We start from the raw sequence: 21,806 nt of genomic DNA on the forward strand, positions 1-21,806 counted from the left end.
CAAGAAGTTTTCTTGTTTAAGGGAATAATTAATTCTTCAGGGTTTGGAAAAATGAGTGATTAGTTGTAAGTTTTCTATCTCACCTTTTTTATTGGATGAATCATTATGCAGTTACTTACCTTGAAAATAATGGGTGGGCAGCCTCCCCCATGGTACTCTAGTATTTTTGCCTGTAGCAGTGTTGTATTAAATTTGGAAGGCCCTATTCACTGGACATCAAACACCCTTTTTGGGTTTTGGGGGGTTTTTGTTTGTTTGTTTGGGTTTTAATCCTGATGCCCTCCTTCAGTGCAGCTGTGTTAATCTCCTGCCACAGTTCATTTTGGTTTTGGACAGTTTTTCAATAAGGAAATCAGAGTTAAACGGGTATGAGTTCCAAGCCAGGCTGGGTGAAGTAGCATTATTACAAGATGATGTGCAATACACCTTCCAGTAGAAACCTACTCTGGCTTTGGGCTTTCTCAAAGCTTGGACCAGACTGGCTGAAAAATCTGTATGGCCTTAATTTTTGCTTTAGAGTGAGCTAAAACCTAGCAAAACTTGCTGAGTTTTCTTTCCAAGACAAAAGTACAATTAGTTTTCACTTCCAGCCCTGGTGGAAAACAGAAAGAATTATTAAACCACTTTTCCCCTTCCCTCTCCTTCTACCCTTTTTGCCTTTCTCCTAAAGTGAAAACTTAAGCAATTTGGCTTCTGTTGAGATCGCACACTTTTAATACAGTTTTCCACAGGCTGTGGATCATGCCAGCTAGTAGTACAGAGTACTTTTTAAAAACTGCTTGTGTAGTGTAAACAAGAAGGCATATGTAGGTTCTAAAACCTTGATTGTCCAGTTTCTCTCCTTGCAAGTTTCTTGATGAACAAAAGCCCTGTTGGCAAATGTGTGCCATCTTAATGAGAACAGTGTTACCACTATATTCAATAGCAATATTACAAATTAATTTGGACCATCAGCTGAGCCCTTCACACTATAACAGTACAGCACACTAGGGCTAAATATATGTCTTTTATACATAAGTTTTCTAGAAATTTTTCTTTGATAAAACATTGTGCTGTGTGTCATGATTCGATAGATGTATAACCATACATCTGGTTATAAAACTGGTGGTTTTATGCTGCTTTTGCTGCAGAGAAAAAGAGGATAGTCTTCAGTGTTTCACAATGGAAATGCGGTTATGTTGAGATTAAGGCAGTAGTTTAAATTCATGAGTTCCTATCTATGTGATTATATGGTTGTCACTGTTGGCACAGCTGAGTGAAACCTCCAGATAACCCTAAAATGTTTCATACACAGCCTGAGGCAGTCTATGGCTTCAAGAGCCCCCCAAGACTTTAAAACACTGACGATTTCAGTGGTGAGCAGCGTCTGACCTCCTGCCTCAGGCTTCTCCCTCAGCTGCCTTCTCCAGGAACAGCTTTGCCTGGTGCCACTCCACAATCAAGATTTCCAGACACAGCAATAAAATGTTATAGATAAAGTAATAACATTCACTGATTTAAGTAATATGATATGCATGTTTGACAGCTACACTGTTGTAAAGAACAGTGAAAATTGATTTCTTTCATTGCATTCATTCTGCCTTTAATAAGCCCTAACAGCAAGTTGCTGCTGCACAAAGCAGAGGTTCCTGCTACACAGCCCTCACTCATTGACCTCTCCAACCTCCTCAGCTCTGACTGACTGCTGAACAACACATGGGACCAGAAGTTAAAGACCAAGAAAAATTCAGCAGCTGGGATTCCCCACACTGAGTCTGTCCATACATGGTAACTGGATATGGGCATATCTTGGCTGAAGGGACATAGGAGTGCTTCAGAACAAAGCAGTGTTGCTTACAACTTGCTGTAAACTCAGGCAAAGGCTCAGGCTCTATCCTGCTAAAGGCTTAGTCCTTGTGGCGAGGAATGGGAACAAAGATGTAAACCAGTTTTTGTATAGGAAGCAGTTACCAAATGGTAGGTGCCCCTGTGCAAGCTCCTGTAACGTCTCCAGTAAAACACTGAACTGAAAGGATTTACAAGAAAATCTCCCTCTGTCTCTGGTTGCTAGAAGCATAGCTCCTTTTCTTCAGGCTTGCTTTCAGTCTAGCAGCTTTCCTTGATCCCTGGAACCACAGGAAAATAGTCTTTAGTCACCTTGTCATTCCTCCCAGGCAGGGCTTGTCTAGTCCTTGTTCCAGATGCAAGTTCCTTATGTCCCTTGGATTTCTCTTTCCACTTGCCTTAGGTTGCATTCCCCCAAAACACATTGTTATACTAAGCTACACATAAAGCTGTGCAGCTTTGAGTTCCAGTGCTAGCTGCCAGCTTGAAGCCCAAAAGCCTCCCTAAGGTTAGCATGCCCAGGGGATGCTCTCCTAGAAGGACCTTACTCTGAGCATCTAGGGCAAAGCCACCACCCGAAGAAAAGAAACTTCTTTTTTGCCTAACCACATCCTCCTAGGGAAAGACACAGACAGAAAACAGCAGACAGGCAAAACATGAGCCACGTATTATGTCCTCCAACTAAAGGCAGGGTAGCAGCAACACAGTGTCAGTATAGGGGCTTCTTAGTCCTCTGAAGATGACATGAGGATGTCCATACACCTTCTTCCCCTGAAGTGTTTAAATACCACACTGGCAAAACCCTTCCCTCTGCTCCAACCTCATTTTGCAGCCTGGATCCCTTCAGCTCTTTGTTCTCAAGCAATTGTGCTCGTTAGGTGAGATGTTCAAATGCTTCTCTTTTCTCAATTAATTTTAGCAGGAGTATGCATATGCTGTGCTTTAAGGCTATTATATGGCTGTATAAAAGCATTTTCTTCATGCACAATTCTGAAATAGTGACATAAAATGAGAATCCCTATTACGGTGTCATAGATTTAACCCCAAAGTGCAACTAAGGCCTAACACTGCCACTCACTCACTCCCTTCGCAGTGGGACAGGGAAGAGAATGGGAAGAGTAAAAGTGAGAAAACTCATGGCTTGAGATAAAGACAGTTTAACAGGGAAAGCAAAAGCCACACACGCAAGCAAAGCAAAACAAGGAATTCATTCACCACTTCCCAGGGGCAGGCAGGTGTTCAGCCCTCTCCAGGAAAGCAGGGCTCCAGCTTGCATAACAGTTACTTGGGAAGACAAATTCCTCCCCTTCTTTCTTCTTCCCCCAGCTTAACATGCTGAGCATGACATCACATGGTATGGGATAGCCCTTTGGTCAGCTGGGGTCAGCTGTCCGGCTGTGTCTCATCACAGCTGCTTGTGCACCCCCAGCCTCCTCGCTGCTGGGGTGAGAAGCAGAAAAGGCCTCAACTTTGCCGAAGCGCTGCTCAGCAGTAAGTAAAACAGCTCTGTGTTATCAACCCTATTTCCAGCACAAACCCAAACGTAGCCCCATACTAGCTCCTATGAAGAAAATTAACTGTATTTCAGCCAAACCCAGCACATATGCAATTACCGTAAATTTTTCAGATTCACCTAATGATGATGGACAAACTCTAGAGCTGGGGAAACTGGGTCTTGCCAACTTGCGCGCAGTGATTGCCAGTGAGATAGGAAAGTTCTGTGCTTCTCAACCCCACCAAAAATCTCTGACTGGAAGCCTGTGTAAGGGCAGCTCCCTGGTCCTCCCGTCTCTGTATGACTCAGACCCCTCAGCAGAGCAATTGCCTTCAAGAATTCAATGCTTTCTGGGCACCCTTATGCAAACAAAATGATTCACTCACAGAACGTTACCAGGCTTGATAGCAGTTTCTATGGAATAGAAAGCTAATCTTTAGGGTGTGATTTGCTATCATTTAGCAGATGGGTGATGTTTCTATAACAATAGGATGGAAAAAAGGGCAACAATAGTGTGAAAATAGCTGGATTCCTTTATTGGCTTGTTAGCTGTTCTAATTTTAAAATGCATTTCCACTTAAAGCCATCTCAAAGGGCATTAACAGTGTTATCTGTTAGATCAGGTCAGAAACATTTAGGGTTTGATTGTGGGAAAGCCCTGAAAGATGATCAATTAAATTGGAAAAGGAGCCTGTTCTACTCAGTTAATATTGGGAAAATTCAAACTCTCCCGAAGTCCATAGATATTTCTGTTCAGAGTTCTATCTCAAACTGCTCCTAAATATATAGGAATTTACACAGGGAGTTTTCCATTAGTTATGAATACCATCACGTCCCAGGTCCCAAGACATACAATCTTCTAGACATTTCTACATCCAGTTTTAAAGTTTCACAGTTAGACCAAAAACTAATCAAAACACCACATAATACGTTGTTAACAAGAAATACTGTAATGTGTAATCTGAGAGGGAATTTGTTACCATCCTGGTTTTATGGGAAAGAAAACTTACACCACATCACAAACACAAAGTCTATTCCTGCATCGCCTTCCCTTCCTAGCACCACTCCTTTTTGCAGTTCTCACAGACCAGTAGCAATACTAGTGATTTAAAGTTGACAAGCTCTATTGAATTAACCCGAGCTACATATTGTTCTTTTTTATTCATATGGGGAAAAGGCTCCAGGCTAGATGATATTTTTAGTCCAAGCTAGTAAGCATGGCTGAGCATTAGTGGTGGAGAGGCCAAAAAGAAAGAGAGAAATGAAACAGGTGGCATCTTAATGAAGAGCAAGTTTACTCCTGCTCCCGTGTCCTGGTTTCAGCTGGGACAGAGTTAATTTTCTTCTTAGTACCTGGTGCAGTGCTGTGGTTTGGATTTGGTGTGAGAACAACGTTGATAACACACGGATGGGTTTGGTTGTTGCTAAGTAATGTTCATACTAAGTCAAGGGCTTTTTAGTTTCCCAGGCCTTGCAAACGAGCAGGTGGGAGGGGTACAGGGAAATGGGAGGGGACACAACCGGGTCAGCCAACCTGAATTAGCCACAGAGGTATCCCTTATCATGGGACGTCATGCCTGGTATATAAACTGGGGAGGGATGGCCAGGGAATAGTTGCTTGGGATTGGCTGGGCATTGGCCAGCAGGTAGTGAGCTGTTGTATTTTGCATCACTTGTTTTCTTTTCTCCCTTCCCTCTGGATTTCATTCCTCTCCCCTTCTACTTTCTTTTCATTATAACTGTTATTATTATTATTCTCATTAGGTTTATTTCAGTTATTAAATTGTTATTATGTTAAGCCTTGAGTTTTATGTTCTTTTCCATTTCTTCTCGCTCTCCCTCTGGGGGAGGCTCAGTCAGTAGAGCATGAGACTCTTAATCTCAGGGTCATGGATTCAAGCTCTGTGTTGGGCACCAAAAATGGCTGCGTGCTCTAACTCCAGCTGGCCACCAAGCACCATGCAGCTGCTTACTCACTCCCCCCAACCCCACCCCCAAGGGATGTGGCATTTCCAGACAGCAGCTTTATGATACTGAGGGAGTGTGGAGAGTGTGCTGAGCACATAGATTGCTTGGAGCACCAAAGGTCAATCCCAGAAGGTAGGTAGAGCAGTATTACTTTGCAACCCATTGAATTTATTTGACATAGCTGGATTTGTTTCACTTGTATATGGTGTTTTGTTCAAGCCAAGTTGTCAATTCAATTAGGTAAAGTTCTATAAGTGTAGTTTTGATTTTTCTCGTCACTGAAGAAATTTAATGTAACAGCCCAGATACTTGAAAAATCTTGCATGCAAATCAGGAGTAGCAACAACCACTTAGAAAAGTAAGAGCTACAGCAGTGCAAACAATCTTGAAGTTGAATGAGGCAAAAAAAAAAAAACAACCCAGAGTTGACTAGATATGTTTCTACAGTATCATTCACTTCAGAGGTAAATTTTACTCTTCTGAAATCTTGGTATTTATGGAATCAATAGATATCAAGAGACTGGGAAGTAGCTGTGCAGATGGCTCTGTACACTTTCATCTCAAGTACTGGTTTAGCTCACTAAACATAGAAAAGTTACTTCTTGTCTCAAAAGCGCTTAGGCATTCTGGAATTGCTTGTGTTACAATTTGCTATAAATTTTAAGTGATAAAGATTTTTTTGTGTCTAAATTCCCTTTATTGTATGATACTACAGGCCACAGAAGAGTTTGTGTGCAGCAGTATGACACTAACATTTTAATAACCCTTTCAGAAGTGATGCAGCATAAATTGTGGCCCGAGTTTAAGAGACATTATTTCAGTAGCAAGGACATCTGTTGCATACCACTGCCATGAGAAGTTCTTGAAGGAAAAGTTATTTTTCCTTTGCTGATGACATTGGAAGTCCTTAATTTTCTAGAAAGAATGAAGCATAGTCTATTAAAGATGTCGAAAGTGTTACTGGAGATTTTTTGTTCACTGGAAATTCATGGTAGCTTTTTATCCCCACCTATTTAACATGCCAGAGTTGGGGTTTTTCGTAGATAATTTTATGACTGATGATTTTTGTTGGTATCTGGCCTTTGGATTAATTCAAACTAAAAGGGTTAGAAAGTAGTTAACTTCTTTTTATACCCATAGTTGCAATATCTGTATTTTAATTAACAAATCAGCCAAACACTCCTCAAGCCTGTCAAAATTTGTAGCAATACTGATAGGAGGAGGTGCATGCTGTGAGCTTTTTCTTCAGACGGAGGCAGCCATGGAAGCATTGGCAGTGAAGGAGTTGCTGGGTGTCTTGTCTGCACTAATGATCCTGCTGGCCAACACTGTGAACTGTGCCTGGACTACAGATATGTCAGTGGAGACAGAGTATCTTTTCCATTTTTATCCATTGAAAAAAGGCTTTTGGGAATGGTCGCACATGACTGTTCCCAGGTTAAACAGTGAGTGGAAGGCAAGTAGTTCAAGAATTGGTCTAGTCTAGACTTAATTGAGAAGAAATCGCATTTTCTTATTTGTTTTCCTTTTATTAAAGTTGTACATTTTTAATTGTGGTTGTGGGAACAGGAGTATGCTGTTTCACTGCAAGTAATTTTTGTATTACTCTAAATGCATCAACTTTCTGGGATCTAGTAGTAAAAAAATAATTTCCTGGAAAAGATAATGATACATAGATACAATTTATCTAAGCTAGGATAGAAAATAATTATTCTGCAACAGTATCAGAGGTCTACTTGTATTTCATTTCAATTTTTTATCCAGTATGGCCATGAGCTGTCTCAGCTAGTTCTGTGTGAGAGAACAAAACATTTCTAAAGCAATTTGTGACCACAATATATATTGTAAAGAGATTATTACTAACAATGAACTATGTAACTCCATTTATTTCAGGCATTGTTGAATCAACCTTTAGTAATATAACAAAATAGTGGTGACATGTAAATAACAGAGGAGGGAACTTTCTGCTCTGTGAGACACCAAGGTTTCCAGTAGTCTTGGATAGAAATTGCTACTAGTATAAAGGAGTGTTTGTACCAGGTGAGATGTGAGAGTGTTGTGATAGCTGCAGTGTAATCAAGTCAGGAAGCCCTAATGAGCTGTAACAGAAAGACAGGTAACTTCAGAGAAGACACTTTTATTTCTCTAGAAAGACTCAATATGCAATAATGGAAAGAATAGATGCATAGAGCGTGGTACAATACAATTAGAATAGAAGGCTATGGCTATCCCAAAGTAGCTAAAATCAGCTTCTCAATATCACACTCATTTTGTCCACGTAGAATCCTAAAATAACCATTTTCTCCCCAAGATTTTCCCCAGGAATTTGCAGCAATCTAAAGGGGGGGGGGGGGGGAAGGGAAAAAAAATAAAAACAATTTTAATTTTAAAGTGGTATGTAAAAATGCAAGATGTAAAATGCAAAATGAATCTTTTGTGTTAGTTTCCTTTTTAAGAAACAGATTTTCTCAGATTTGGTATCAGAATGCATCTTTTTCTGATCTCTAATAATTTGTTCCTTTTTATTTTGATCAAAAATTCAGTTCCAAAACCAGGGTTACTAAAAATTGAATACCATCTCTACAAGACAGTTTGATAAACTGAAGCAGAAATCATTAGATAATTCAGCTATTGTCTGGAGAAAGTGGTCATTGAAACAACAATGCTCAAAATTCCAATTACAACTAATCTGTTGAAGAGAGACCCAATGTACGAAAAAGCTGACTTTTAATAAATTAGGTTTCATTCAGGTAGCTATTGACATATCGAGCAATTTAGTTTCTAATGAAGTCAGAATTTTTGCCCTAGATGTCAGTGAAACTACCTACCATCAGCTATGTAAACTTCAAATTACCTTCTGCTGAACACAGGAATAATGAGGTGAGCCGTTAATCATAATAAAGGTGATAAAATCTGACTTATTCTAAATGGCTGAAAGCCAGTGTTTAATATTTTTTTTTCCCTGATAGCTAGGTAGCATTTGCCAATGCTGTTTAAACAGATAGCTTGTGTTTTCCAAATGTTTTAACAAATAATATTGATTACTTTTATTGAGTCTCATTTGCAGGCATCAAAAAGAATGGAGTCTTCATGGGAAACCTGAACAACATTTGAGAATTTGAATAAGATTTGAGACAGAAAAGACAGTGTAGGAAAAAACACAGATATAGGTGGGAGATCAGATGAAACAGGCTTTGAAACTGAGGTAGATGGTGCTGTAGTTCAAGGGCCAGTATGATAAATGTTGCTAGAAGGGGAACAGAATTATGCAGGAGACCTTAAGGTGAAGGGAAGAAATAGGAACAGAGAGAGTGAAGGACAGTAAAGATGTTGGTTTTCAATAATCTGTGTTGTAGAGATTTTTTTCTTCTGCCTCAAAATACAGTGCTAAGGATTCACTTACCCAGAACTTCTGTTTCTTCCCTTTTTTGTCAGCCAGTGCTCCCCATCTGTTACAAGAGATGGCACTAGTGAGACCTTTGATGCACACGTTCACATTTTGTGGCTTTAAACAAGCAACCAGAAATGAAAAGATTCTTAGTTGGCCTAACACTAGTATCAGAACAAAGCAAGAGTGACAGACATCTCAATGTTTAAATAACAAACTCTGATGATTAAAATGAAGATAAGTATCCTTCTAGCCACAAGCCAAATTGCCATTAAGGACTACAAAAGCTTATGTCAAATGTAGTTTTAGTTTGTCACTGCAAAAACCTGTTTTCATTGACAAAAGCTCTCCTTTGCAGAGCTTGCCAGCTGAGCTGAACTGTGTAGGAGTATTGAAATTAATGTGAACCTCTTTCTTCAATTCAGCTGAAGATCCCTAGGAACATTTTTTGTTAAAGATCTCATCCAACACCTTTACAAAAATAGCTGGTGCTTTGGGACTGAAAATGTTCCCAGCGTTTCTCAGCTCAAATGAAATTGCTGACAACCTAATCTGTTTTACTGCACAGTGCGGGGGGATGACCTGTAAACTTACTTCACGTTTCTTTAATACCTTTGAGGATGTGCTAAATGTTGTGGTAATATCCATGAACACACATGAGACACTGTCCCCACCTGCCAGGTGATAGGGCTTTCATAATTGTGTAGTTGTAGCTGAACTGTACAGTGCTCCGTGTTGTTAATCCTCACTCTCTCTCTCTATATATATACATATACACACACACACATATATATAGGGCAGAAGTTCCAAGGCTGTCATCTGGATGTAGCCCAATGAGCAAAAGCTGCACTGCACACTAGGTATATCACTAGGTATATATGATACTGATTGTTTAAAGAGTTCTGTGTTGTTTTTCATTTATACAATGAAAGCTTGTCTAGTTACTACTCACAGGTTGTGGTGCTCGGGTGTTTATAAAAGGGCACAAATAAGCAGAAAACCAAAGATGTAAACTTCTATAGGTTTTTTTCACAGTATAAAGTTAATCCTAGAATATACATACTGCCATTGAGAGGGCGTTTATTGGTGTGTATCCCACCAATGCCACATGTTTAAGCTGTATTTACAATGTTCCATTCACTCTGAAAGGCAAGCAGCAAAAATATGAGAAGTCCCACACTGCAAATAGGGAAATTAGGATTTTTGTGTCATCTTTGTAAAAAATTTGAAAAGCCACAGTGGCATCAGTCTCATTGGTTAACAGTGGACTCTAATATACATTGAATACCTGCACTTCCAGCCAAAGAAAAGAAAAAGCAAAACAAACTGGTAACTAGCAGAAAGGTGAAGTCTGGTTACAGTCGCAAGCATATAATTGTAGCTACAACTCATTAAATGCAAGGAATCATAAAAAGAATATTGGTCATAATGACCACTGAATGTAATTGTTGTTTTTTTTAAAAGGCCCTATAATGCTTTTTCCTTGAATTACCATGTGAAATTTCAGGGACTATTAATAATCTTTGCCTTTTCTTTGCCAGATATATTTCAGATACAATCTGTCATGATTGTAAATTAAAAAAAAAAAAAGATAAAACAGGCTATCTGATTTCATATCAGATTCAGATTTACTTCTTTCCTTGTGATCATTTTACTAAAAAAAATTACATCAGCTGCAGTGTGAAAGTCCAATATTCACATGAGTCTTAGAGACAAAGAAAATTGCCTTGAATTTATATTAATCTATTCCTACATTCAGTACTACACATTATCTCTCCCACTTGTTTGAGCAGGATGATGACCAGTTCCCACAGACTTACATTTCTGTAATTAAATATTTCTCTAACACTTGTTATTTTCTAAAAAAAAGTTAACTTCTAGTTTCATACCTTGATAGGAATTTATGGATTCTCAGACACGTTTCTAAATGGAAGTAAACCTAGAAACCAAAATGGAACTGGATTCTTTTTTATTCTTGACTATAACATATCCATGAATTTGATTTCCCAGGTTTTGTTCCATCCAAGTCACAAAAATAGAGGTGCTTGATGTATGTATTTTATCGTACAGTTTAGAAAGAAAAGCTGCTTACTTAGTAATCCATGCCCCTAGACATTCATTCAAATACTCTGAATTAAAATATATTGAAGTATACAGGGGTGCAGCAAGCAGGTCAAGAAAAGTGACTAATACTTTATATTCAGGACCTGCCATTCTGTGTCCAGAACACTGTGCCCAGTTTAGGGCTTCCTCATACAGGAAAGACATTAACAGGCTGAAACAAAACCAGCAGGAGTCCACTGAGATGCTTGGGATCTGGAGTACGTGATGTACCAGGAAAGGCTGAGGGAGCTGGCTTTGCTCAGCTCTCAGGAGAGGTAGTTCAGGGGAGGTCTGCTTGTTGTCTCGTGCTATACAAAGGGCAGATATAGAGAAGATAGAGCAAATTCCTGATATGTGCGCAGCCAATGGTCAGAGTTTTCAGCACGGGGAATTGCAGCTGGACATAAGGAAAAAAGGGTTTTACAAGAGTGTTTAGGTACTGCTGAACTGAGTGGTTGTGGACTATTTGTCCTCAGAGGTATCTAAAACTCAACCTGAGAAGCTCTATGAACCTTAAATATGAAGATGGCTCTGCTTAGAGCTGGGGAATTAAACTAGATGACCTTCAGAGATCCCTCCTAAGCTAAAGTATTCAATGACCTAATCAACTTGATCTAAAATGGCCCTGCCAATTTAGGGTGAGGAGAGTTGGGCCAAACAACTTCCAGCCTCAAGTAGTCCACAGCTCTATGAATTACTAAATTTTGTATTCAATGTATAGATTTTCTGTAATGGTTAAATTACTGAACAGTTAAAAAGCTAAGTAAAGATTGTGATGGGGCAAGTGATTTTGCCAGGTTTTTTTAATGGCTGCAGTGTAAAGAGCAGATAAGGTTGATTTACTGTTTACTGATCCAAACCAGTCTTGGGGTTGGTGTGTGAATCAGAAGCAGGACAGCAGGAAATGTGGAATGGACTGTCATCTCCATAGGTGCTGATCTTTACTGGCAGCAACTGTGGCACGAGGTCCTAGGTCTATTTACCAAGCCTTTCCTAAAACATGGCATAGTTTGTTCAGGCTTATTCCAAAGACTGGCTGAGATTCACCAGTTCTCATTTCTCCCAGGCTAACACTCTTCTCAGTCTGAAAAAGCGCTCAGCTGTAATGGAAACAGCTGTTGTTTTTTCAACCACATTCTATATACATTGTTCAATGATGCAGTGTTTGTAGCCACATGCCAGTTTGATTTGACATCTTGCCTCTGGGAATAATGAACGCCAGCTCCATCAAGAGCATTTCTGGGATTTTCTTGCCTTATTCATACTAATATACCTTCTAAAGAGGAAGTAATTCTTTCAAAAACTTGTAAGTGAAAGTGTTCTTGCAGTAGTGTTTTTAGAAAAGGAGAACATATTTTTTAAAATAGATTCCTGTTTTGTAAAAGGGATTTCTCAGCATAAGTATTGCATTTGACCTTTGCAATTTCTTTTTCCCTTTTCCTGCCTATAATGAAAACTACTTTAGCCTTACTGATAGAAAAAATTAATTCTGCATTGTATCCCTTAGTTACAACCTATCAAATGTATTATAGCATCCAAGCACAGTTTCTGCTTTAAGCTTAATTTAAGTTTAGATTCCTCAGAGAAAACAAATCTTTAAATATCTTTCCTGTTGCTAAACCAGGCACCTGAGGGTTGTTTTTCTGAGTTATAAAGAAATAAATGATATAAATGAATAATATTAAATTCATCTTGAATTTTAACTACCATTTTGCTTGCTCCTTGAAATATGAACAAAGACTGACTGAGAAGAATTTGTTAAAATGGTCAGATAATAGTAATCTGAAAATAAATTCAGAGGAAATGTTAACCTTCTAAAACTCTTAGTCATCCCCTAGGCTGAATGGAAACTGGATGGCATCTTATTTCAACAATTTAAAAAACAGTCTTGTTCCAATGGAGTTTGTGTCCTGTATGTTTTCCTACATAGACAGGACCCTGTACAAATATCTTTTCCTGAATCTGGGTAATCTTTGAGATGTAACTTCTTTACTTATTTCATATTTAAAATAGACATTAGTTGCAAAAGTTTGTTCATTAATAAATTTAGAAAGAGCCCTCATGGAAGACACAATGGGAGTAAAAAGCAACCTGGTATGTTATTGATAACTGTGGTCAGTGCTAGCATTCCAGATCACATTTTCTCTGCAGAGTAGCAGCTCAGAGAAACTGTTGATGTGTCCCTCAAAATCTTCAGAACCAAAATTGAAAAAAAATTGAGTAATTTCAAATATAATCCTGAAGGAGCTAAATAAGCAATTGGGGTTTAGAAGTGAAGCCCATGCCACCCACTTTTGCCCCATAAAAGTGAAAGATCTGTACAGATTCTGAAAAGTACCAGTAGTACAAGGATATTATCAATCAATGCAAATTTTTGCTTTGGGTATCCTCTGGAAAAATAGATTACATAATAGTTTCTTTACACTATTTTCAAAATGTAGTTAATACATTGTACTACTGTTTTACTGCTTTCTTCTGAGATTTAAGCAGTACATTAACATTAAGGATAATAGTGCCAATGTCAGCATTGGAATCTAGCTTTTTCCTCACAGTAAAACACTGTGGGATTTAGCTCAAGATTAAGAAATCTAAATGTATGTGTCCCACAGTAGCATACAGAGTATTGGGATCCATTCACTTGCCTAAATGCAGGTGTCTAGGGCTATTTCAGATGCCTTAGAGTGCCTGAGACATCCATGTTTCTGGCTGACATGACAGAGGACCTATGAGATATCCACATCCTTTTGGAGACACAGCCAGGTGGGAAGCTCTTCCCACTGCTGGTAGCACCAAATATTTGTGTGGGGACCACTAATGGATCCATGAGCAGTTGTATCTGAGTTGCTCTGCAGTCTCTACCGACTTTACTGACTAGATTATTATTTCTGTGATGACAATTTGGATGTCTAGCACATCACACCTGTCTGAATCTTAAATTGAATCCTAGCGTAATGAATTGCCTACTGAAGCATGAGATAGGCAAAGGAGAAGACTGGAAATTATTAGGAAATACACAGTGAATAAAGTGTCAGAGTAGGAATCAGCAGATAATAGTATCGTTTCCAGAATTACACAACTGTAACACATCACTTCAGAAGAAATGATGAGGAAGATTAAGACATTACTGACTGAAGGACTTGGATTCTGCCCAACTTAAACCATCAGGCATAAAATTAAAGAGTTTAGAGAACAGGGTAAAATTATGGTAATAAGCAACATGGAAATTACAGTTCTGATACATATTGGTTTGTCACAATATAGCACAAAATCATAGATGCTACAGTTTGGTTGAACAAAATTAAACCAGGAATTTATTGCACTGAAAAGGTTGTTAAACTAATCTGGGATGCATTTTATGTCCCCTCATGGCTTGGAGCAAGAGCTGGTCTAGGGACCAACAGATCGGAAGGGTAAATGACACTTCAGTTAATTTTCCCTGTAAAACAGCTGTGGCTTGGAGTCTTCACCATGGAATAGAATCCTTTTGTGCCAGGCATTGTGAGTGAAAATGATTTAGTAGTAGAGCAAATCCTCCTGCCATTATCTGCTTTTACAAAGTAGTCTTTAAAGAAAAGAAATGGAAATCTATTCATGAATCTGAGATGCATCAATATTTTGACTATAAATTAAAATCAATGGGAATTAATAAATGATTGTCACTCCTTCATAAAAGACTATGACACTTCCAGAGCTGTCAGCTGATACCATTCCTTTAATACAGTCAATGTTGTATCTTCTCCTGCAGTTGTTTTTCTTTCTATGACAGTTCTTGTTCCTGAGATCCTGTAGCTTATGCAGCCAAGGTATTAATTACCTAAAGTAGACCTATCAAAACTATGTGTTGCTAACTAATGACATCTCAACCTTGTTGAAAGTAATCAGAGATTTCCAGTGTCTCCAGGGAAGCCGAGGCCTTGGAAGCTAGTAGATGCGATAGTGAGCAGCAAGTCAGGCATGGACTCTGCTTCATGTTAACAGAAAGAAAACCTGAGCAGCTGGGATTAAAAGCAGGCAAGATCGTGCATGTTTTGGGTAAAGAATTATACACTGTATGACTGGAACACTACGCTAAATCCGGTAGGTCACAGCTAGGAATAAAAAAGCAACAGAAAAGGGTATTCGTGTGACAAATTGAGAAAAGTAGTAGTCAATATGTATAGACACTAAAGACCTAAATGTGTGTAGGGCTCAAACGTCAAGCAGAAAGAGAAAATTGTGTCATACCTTTGGCTATAGATAGTATAGGGGGAAGAAGTCCAGGAAAGAAAATACCAAGAAAAAATACCCCAGCAGTGAAGTAGTTTAACTCCCAGTGGAATTAGTTCCCAAGTGGAAATGAGAAAGACTTATAAGTGAGTTGACACATTCTTGGACGACATCCATTCAATATTACATTTTCTGGAAGATGACCAAAATAATCTAATAGCACTTTTTTGTCTCTTGCTTTTGTGATTATTCCAGCTTGATATTTACTCCAAATTAATGACATTTCAAAAGCAAACAGATGCTAGACCTCATTACTCACAGAGACAGGGAATCTATTAGCATTATTTTTACAACTCTTTAGACCACTAATGTCCCCGCATTTGGTATTTTTAGTAAAAGCTTTCAACCTTACCCTCTCCAAAATTTCCATTTTTATTAAGAGAAAAAGAAAAGATTTTAAGTAATCATTAAGGAGAAGGTCTGCCTATTAATTAGCAAAACATACTTTTAAAAAGGGAGGTTTCTTCTGTCTGAAAAAATATTCTGTTAGAAATACAACACTTAGTTTCTCCCAAAGAAACCATCATGACCTTCAATCAAAAATAAACTTGAATAAAAAGAAGTAATTTCTCCAAATTGCATTCAGTCCCCTTCAGGAGAAAAAGTAAGCAAGGTATTTCCATTTAGTCAACGGAAACCACCTCCAGCTGACTCTGCAACGAGAATTCTGCTGCTCCTTCAGATAAACGGATGAGTACTTGAGTGCTTCCATAAAAGGATTTTTGTAATTTTGTGTCCAGTTTTGTATAGTAGAGGCACCTGAGCTGTCCTTTTCAATAATAACTTTCCCTTAATATTAACTCTGTAGGAGTAAGCCCTGAATGCACAACACTTCCCGACAGTTAAAAAACTAGAATATGCAGATTGCTTCAGTATTCTTCCACAGAATGGAAATTGGTTCTGTTTGAACATTTCCTAGTTTCTTTTTTCCTGTAACAGTACAATGAAGGTGAACTTTACAAGTCTGAAGAAAATTTTCAGAAAAAAACATAGATGTCAGTAATGAAATATCATTAAATAAAACCATAAACCAGCTAGAAATACAACTTAACACAATAAAAAGGGTTATCAGCAGTGGCTTCAAAACTGAGGTGTTTTGTAGGAGAACAAAAACTAGATTCCAGCATGCTTACATTTGGCTTTGTAGGTAAAATGCTTTTGACAGCAAATACAACAAAGACATCTGAAGAGTGTGCTAAATAATATTATACAAACTGACTCCTTAAGACTGAAGAAATCAACTAAAAAGTAAGGCTTTAAAAGTAAAGAAGAATGACGGGTGTCAGATCTCAAGCTATTAATTCCTGCAGATCTGTTGATGTTAGTGGAAGTCAGTGCTTTGCTTTAACCGGGCAGTTAAACTGTTTACTGAACACCATTCTCTAGGAATCAGCATTCTCCATCATATCTCCAACTTCTGCCATTTGAAAATTTGTATCTAGAACAGACTCCTTACATACATACTGACAGTCCTCATCTACCAATAAAATATACACAAACAGAAAAACAATATTAAATAATTCTTGCCAATTTTTTGCCAATCATTTCAACTCACAGTTGCGTTTTCTGATTTATAGTTTGTAGGTTGAATGTTGGATTCACTGACATCACTGGCAAAACTCCCAGATTTACAGGAATAAAGCTAAGTTTTGTCTCTGGTTGGTTGGTTGGTTGGTTTGCAATAGCTGCTCCCTGTCTTTCTAGAGTGGGGGTGCATTCAAGATAGGATTGTGTCACATCCTATCCTCACAAACAGAAACAATGAATTTGTTAAAAAGCAGCAAGCATAGAGGATGCACAAAAGAAATATACATATTCTGGTTTTAAGGTTTTGGTCTTCACTCATAGTGTGCTTTGTCCATTTTTTTCCTAAATTTCTTGGGTTTTTAAATATTTTCATTTCTGTTAATTTCTGCATTCACAAGGATCTTAAGGTCAAATAAGATAACCAGAAAACCTTATATAACCTCCAATACAACCACAACATAAACTTAGAATTGAATATTGCAGTTGGAAGGGGCCTACAATGATCAGCTAGTCCAGCTGCCTGACCAATTCAGGGCTGAACAAAAGGTAAAGCATATTGTTAAGGGCATTGTCCAAATGCCTTTTAAACACTGACAGGCTTGGGGCATCAACCACCTCTCTAGGAAGCCTGTTCCAGTGTCTGACCAACTTCTCGGTAAAGTGATGCTTCCTGATGTCCAGTGTAAATGTCCTCTGGTGCAGCTTTGAACTATTCCCATGCATCCTTCTAGATGCCAGGGAGAAGAGCTCTGTACCTCCCTCTCTACATCCCCTTGTCAAGAAGCTGCAGAGAGCAATGAGAGTCACCCTTCACCCTCATTTTCTCCAAACTAGACAAACCCAGAGCTCTTAGTCACTCCTCACAGGACATTCCTTCCAGCTCTGTCACCAGCTTTGTTGCCCTCCTGTGGATGCATTCGAGGACCTTCACATCCTTCTGATGTGAAGGGCCCAGAACTGCACACACTATTCAAGGTGAGACCACACCAATGTTGGACACATCTGGATAAGCACCGTTTGAACAGCTGATCCTATCATGTTAGACACACCCTAGGTATGGCCTCTTGGCTGCCAGGGCACATAAATAATGGGATTTCTGCAGTTATACATTTAATCTGATATTTCTGACCCTTTCCATCCCTGAAAAAAATGCCAGTGATCAAACAAGAGTTGGTGTCCAAATCTATTCAATCCAACTTTAGGGAACCAAGACACATGGATTAGGAAAAGGACCACTCTCTACTATCAAGACAGGAATACCTTCTGAAGATAACACATCCCATCTAAGTACTGACCACAGTCTGTGCTAACAAACTGGACTCATTTCTCTCTCTAATACTATGTTTTCTACATAAGAATTGCGATTTTGTTGTCACCACACTGGCCAAACAAATGATGAAATCTCTCGGGCAAAAATATTGTCTTCCCATATACTATATATACACAGCAACAGGATACAAAGATTACTCAGTCCCTGTCACCTTCACCTCATTTATTTTAATATCAAAGGTCTGTTTTTGTAAAAGGCTCACAGCACATCCTACTCCAGACAAAAACAGAGGGGGACAGAAATACATGTGATCTGAAACTCTTCATCTCCCTTTCTTCCCTGGACTTGGTCATATAACTGTCATAACGCCACCAGACAAAAAAAACGTGTAACTATTGCAGGTTATGTCCTATTCTTAATGCTGTAACACAAAATCCTAGTACATTTCAAAGACTAGGATTTTCATCTTCTCAGTTAGACAAAAATTTAGTTTTTCATCCTTTATTAATAAGAAGGTTGTTAGGGTCACTGACCAGTGTTCTCTGCGAGACAAAACTTAGAATATAGGTGCCGGAATTTGCAACTATGGTTTTGTCTGGACTTTTTAGCATGAGAGATGAGTCAAATTATCAGTGATTCAATAGCTAAATCATTCCTACAAATCTACCATAAAAAATTGTATGGGAGACAGTCTCACAGATTTAACTGCATGAACCATCTGACACTGTGTCTCTTTTCCCCGTGATCTTCTAATGTATTTCTCTCTGCTGTAAAATATTTTTGGGTGCTGTTTAACTTTTAAACTATAATATCTGATGCTGATTGTCTGAAAATAATAAAGTAGATTATTTTCCCCCATGAAAGAAAAAATGAACTCAACTCAGGGTTTCTTTAGTCAGGAAGAAAAAAAATTGGGTCATGACTTTTGGCGTTTTAAGATGTTGCTTGGTTGTTGTAATTCTGAGTCCAAGCTTGAGTGATGGCAAGACTTGGAAGGTATTTGAAGACAGTGTCTTCAAAGCCAAAACCTGAAATATCATGAACAGCAGTCACTGGTATCTTTTTTAAGCTTTTGGACTTCACACAGGTGAGTCATTTAATTGTGTATTGCATTTCAGAGTGCTGTTGCTCTGTCTGGCTATCACCTCCACACTAAAACACAAGTTTCTTGCCTCACATGTCAGTTTTGTCCCCATTAGCATGGCTTTTTGTGTTAAGTAACATTTAACCAGTATTTGTTTGGGGCATAGATGTTTCAATGCCATTTAATCTGCTGCACTATCGAATCTGAAGTTTCCACTGAATCATTGATAAAAATAGAGGGAAAATGTGTTTCCAGTTAACATACATCTCTCAAAGTCCTCTTATGAAAACCCTTTGTCATTCTGAGCACCTGCCAAACATCTAAAAATCTATCTTGTTCATTAAATAGTATCAAATACTTTTTTAAAAAAACATTCTTGTCCTCTTCAAGCCATAAGATGACAGTCCATAGGTTTGATTGTAGCCAAAGACTTGGGCTTTTATGGTCTTTCTGAATTTCTCACTGTCAGGGGATCAGCAGATATAGCCTTTTGAGTGAAGGTAGGAATCAGATATTGTAGCTTGTCACTGATACTGAAACAATGCAGAGGAAAGAGTCTGAGAGTTGTCTGAACAGGCTGCAAACATTAATGAGGGATATTTTACTTCACTATGCCTAACTGTGAAGAGAGATGTATTTGAACTAGAACCATAGCTGTCTAAGCCAATGTACTTCCCCTACACTGAATAAACTTCGGCATCTTTATATTGTTAACAAATCTGCCTCATGTTTTCTTTATGTATGGACACTACATTTCTTTTCTGTTATCTTTTCCTAGGTGGAAATAAGAAAGCCAAAGGAATAGAAGGAAAAGATTAAAAGAAAACATGCACCAATTTTACAGACAATCTGCTATAGAATAGGCTTGACTGTTCAGCAAGTCTAGCTTAAATGTATAGACCTGAGAGATAAATCTGCTACCAAGTTCATGTTTGATGTGAATCCAGTCTACTTTTATTAAGAGATCTCGATATAAAGATGAGTTTCACATGGAAATGATTTTTCAGTCATTTGTGTCCTTAAAATAACAGTGCAGCTGAAAAAGTGAAAATTACCAAACTGACCAATTTGTCTTCCTTAGTCCAACTTGCCATTTGCAGTTTAATTGTGCCTCTTTAGCTTATTTTCATTCAGGTGTCATTAAGAGCTGTAATTGTATGTGCATATACACACAGATCCATGTATAAGTATGTGTACACATACACAAACATACATATGCAAGACATTCTGAAGATACTACCTTACTATAAATATTATGTACCAGTCAGACGGTCATTTTTGTTTTTAAGCTATTTTATGATGACATTACAATTGGGATTCCTCTAGTATAACTCAGACATTTTAATGTTAGCTATGTAAGTCTGATGTTACCCTACCGGTTATATATACCTTGCATATTCCTTCCATGTCAAAGAACAAAGCCCTGTGGTGCATTCTGTAATTTGAGTGTATGTATTATTAGATACTTGCCATCTTAATGTAGTGGCACTGGTCTATGTTTGAAGAGAAATCCACTAGTGTATCATACACACTCTTCTGCAGCAGTTTCAGTTCTGAGTGTGTATTCCTTATGTATCACAAACAAAAGCAGCATCCCAGCAGCAGTTAATTTCTGCTTGGGGCACAGAAAGCCAGACTGCTGTGCCAGTAAGCTGTGCTTCTTAATTAGGAGGCCACTGTCAATTTTTATGTTTTCATTTGCATTCAGTTCATAACATGTTTGAAGGAAATTATGTCAGTTTTGTTCACAACTTGACATGTATTTGTGAATACTCAAAAACCATTTTATTCCATAAACCCGTATATTTTAAGTTTTAGAGCAAATGTTAGAGTAGATTAAAAGATGACAGTTTCTATACCCATTTCGGATGTTCTCTAAGATTCTTAGATAGATATATGAAAACGAAACAACAACCACTTTACGTTGGGAGCTAACAGTGCTCCACTTCTGACACTGAAACCTTTGGGCTCCAAATTGGTCATTGACATTTTACCTCATTCATGACTGGCAGAAGAAAAGGGTAAAAGAATGTGCTTTACTCACCCAAGGATTTTGACTGAATGAGTTTTCCATTTAGATCCTGCTTTCTGGGTACGTCTATAGATTCCCTCTTTGTAAAGGAAAAAATCTTCATACACTTTCATTATAGCTAAAAAACAATAGGAAAAATCAGCACAGTCAGCAAATATTGCTTCTGTTCTTGTTTGCTCCTTGTGTTTTACCAATAATGTTTTTGTTGTCTCTTGGACCGTATAAGTGTGCTTCATAATTACACTTGAATTCACTAATTGCTCAGAAGTCCCTGATGTGAGTGAACCAAAGGAAATATTCCAATAGAGTTCTCTCAAAGGTCTCTTGACAAGTTAATTGGGTTTCTCTGTCATAAAAACTCCCTAACATGGACTTCTTCCAATACAGTAAGAAGAAATATTGCCTGGTGTAGGCTTACATAAGTTTTCTCAATTACAATGAAATTCAATTCAATAAATAAATCTCCTCAAGATTCATGTATAAAATGCTCTGTTCTGACAAGCATCTGCATATTCAAGAAAAGCATTTAACAGACAATGTATATCCTGTGAAATATGGTGGAGTGATACGTATGCCTTTTTCCAAAACTCAGATAGAGTTCATTAAGTACACAGTCCACTCCTTGTGGAAAACTAGATTGTTTATATTTGTTAATTTTTACTTTCAGCTAAAAGGCGGGGGGTGGGGGGGGTGGGTAGGGGTGGGGAAGGCATTGTGTGAATAAAAAAAAAGGCCAAGGAGATGATGAACTGGAAATTTTGTGCAAGGAAATGAAGACTACAATATGCATTTTATGACTATTCATTATTTCCTGTGAATAAAAATCTCTTTAAAAAAAAAAAAAAATGT

General features: G+C 38.1%; 1 protein-coding gene across 5 annotated transcripts in view; it reads right to left on the bottom strand.

The window, feature by feature from the left end:
* Positions 1 to 2,966: 2,966 nt before the first annotated feature.
* TINAG (tubulointerstitial nephritis antigen) overlaps positions 2,967 to 21,806 on the bottom strand; it is a 50,652-nt gene continuing 31,812 nt past the window's right edge. Inside the window, exons 9-11 of one of the 5 annotated variants that reach the window (XM_055713634.1) lie at positions 20,970 to 21,075; positions 8,691 to 8,736; positions 2,967 to 3,264 (exon numbers count right to left, since the gene is read on the bottom strand). In XM_055713634.1, the coding sequence (XP_055569609.1) occupies positions 3,208 to 3,264; positions 8,691 to 8,736; positions 20,970 to 21,075 (209 nt within the window). In that variant the 3' untranslated portion in view covers positions 2,967 to 3,207. Of the gene's footprint in view, positions 3,265 to 7,155; positions 7,624 to 8,690; positions 8,737 to 9,783; positions 9,818 to 10,255; positions 19,459 to 20,969; positions 21,076 to 21,806 lie in introns of those variants that run through there. The other 4 variants (XM_055713633.1, XM_027809166.2, XM_027809163.2 and 1 more) reach the window with 4 other exon arrangements.

This window comes from Falco cherrug, chromosome 6, assembly GCF_023634085.1.
Source record: "Falco cherrug isolate bFalChe1 chromosome 6, bFalChe1.pri, whole genome shotgun sequence".
Lineage (NCBI taxonomy): Eukaryota > Metazoa > Chordata > Aves > Falconiformes > Falconidae > Falco > Falco cherrug.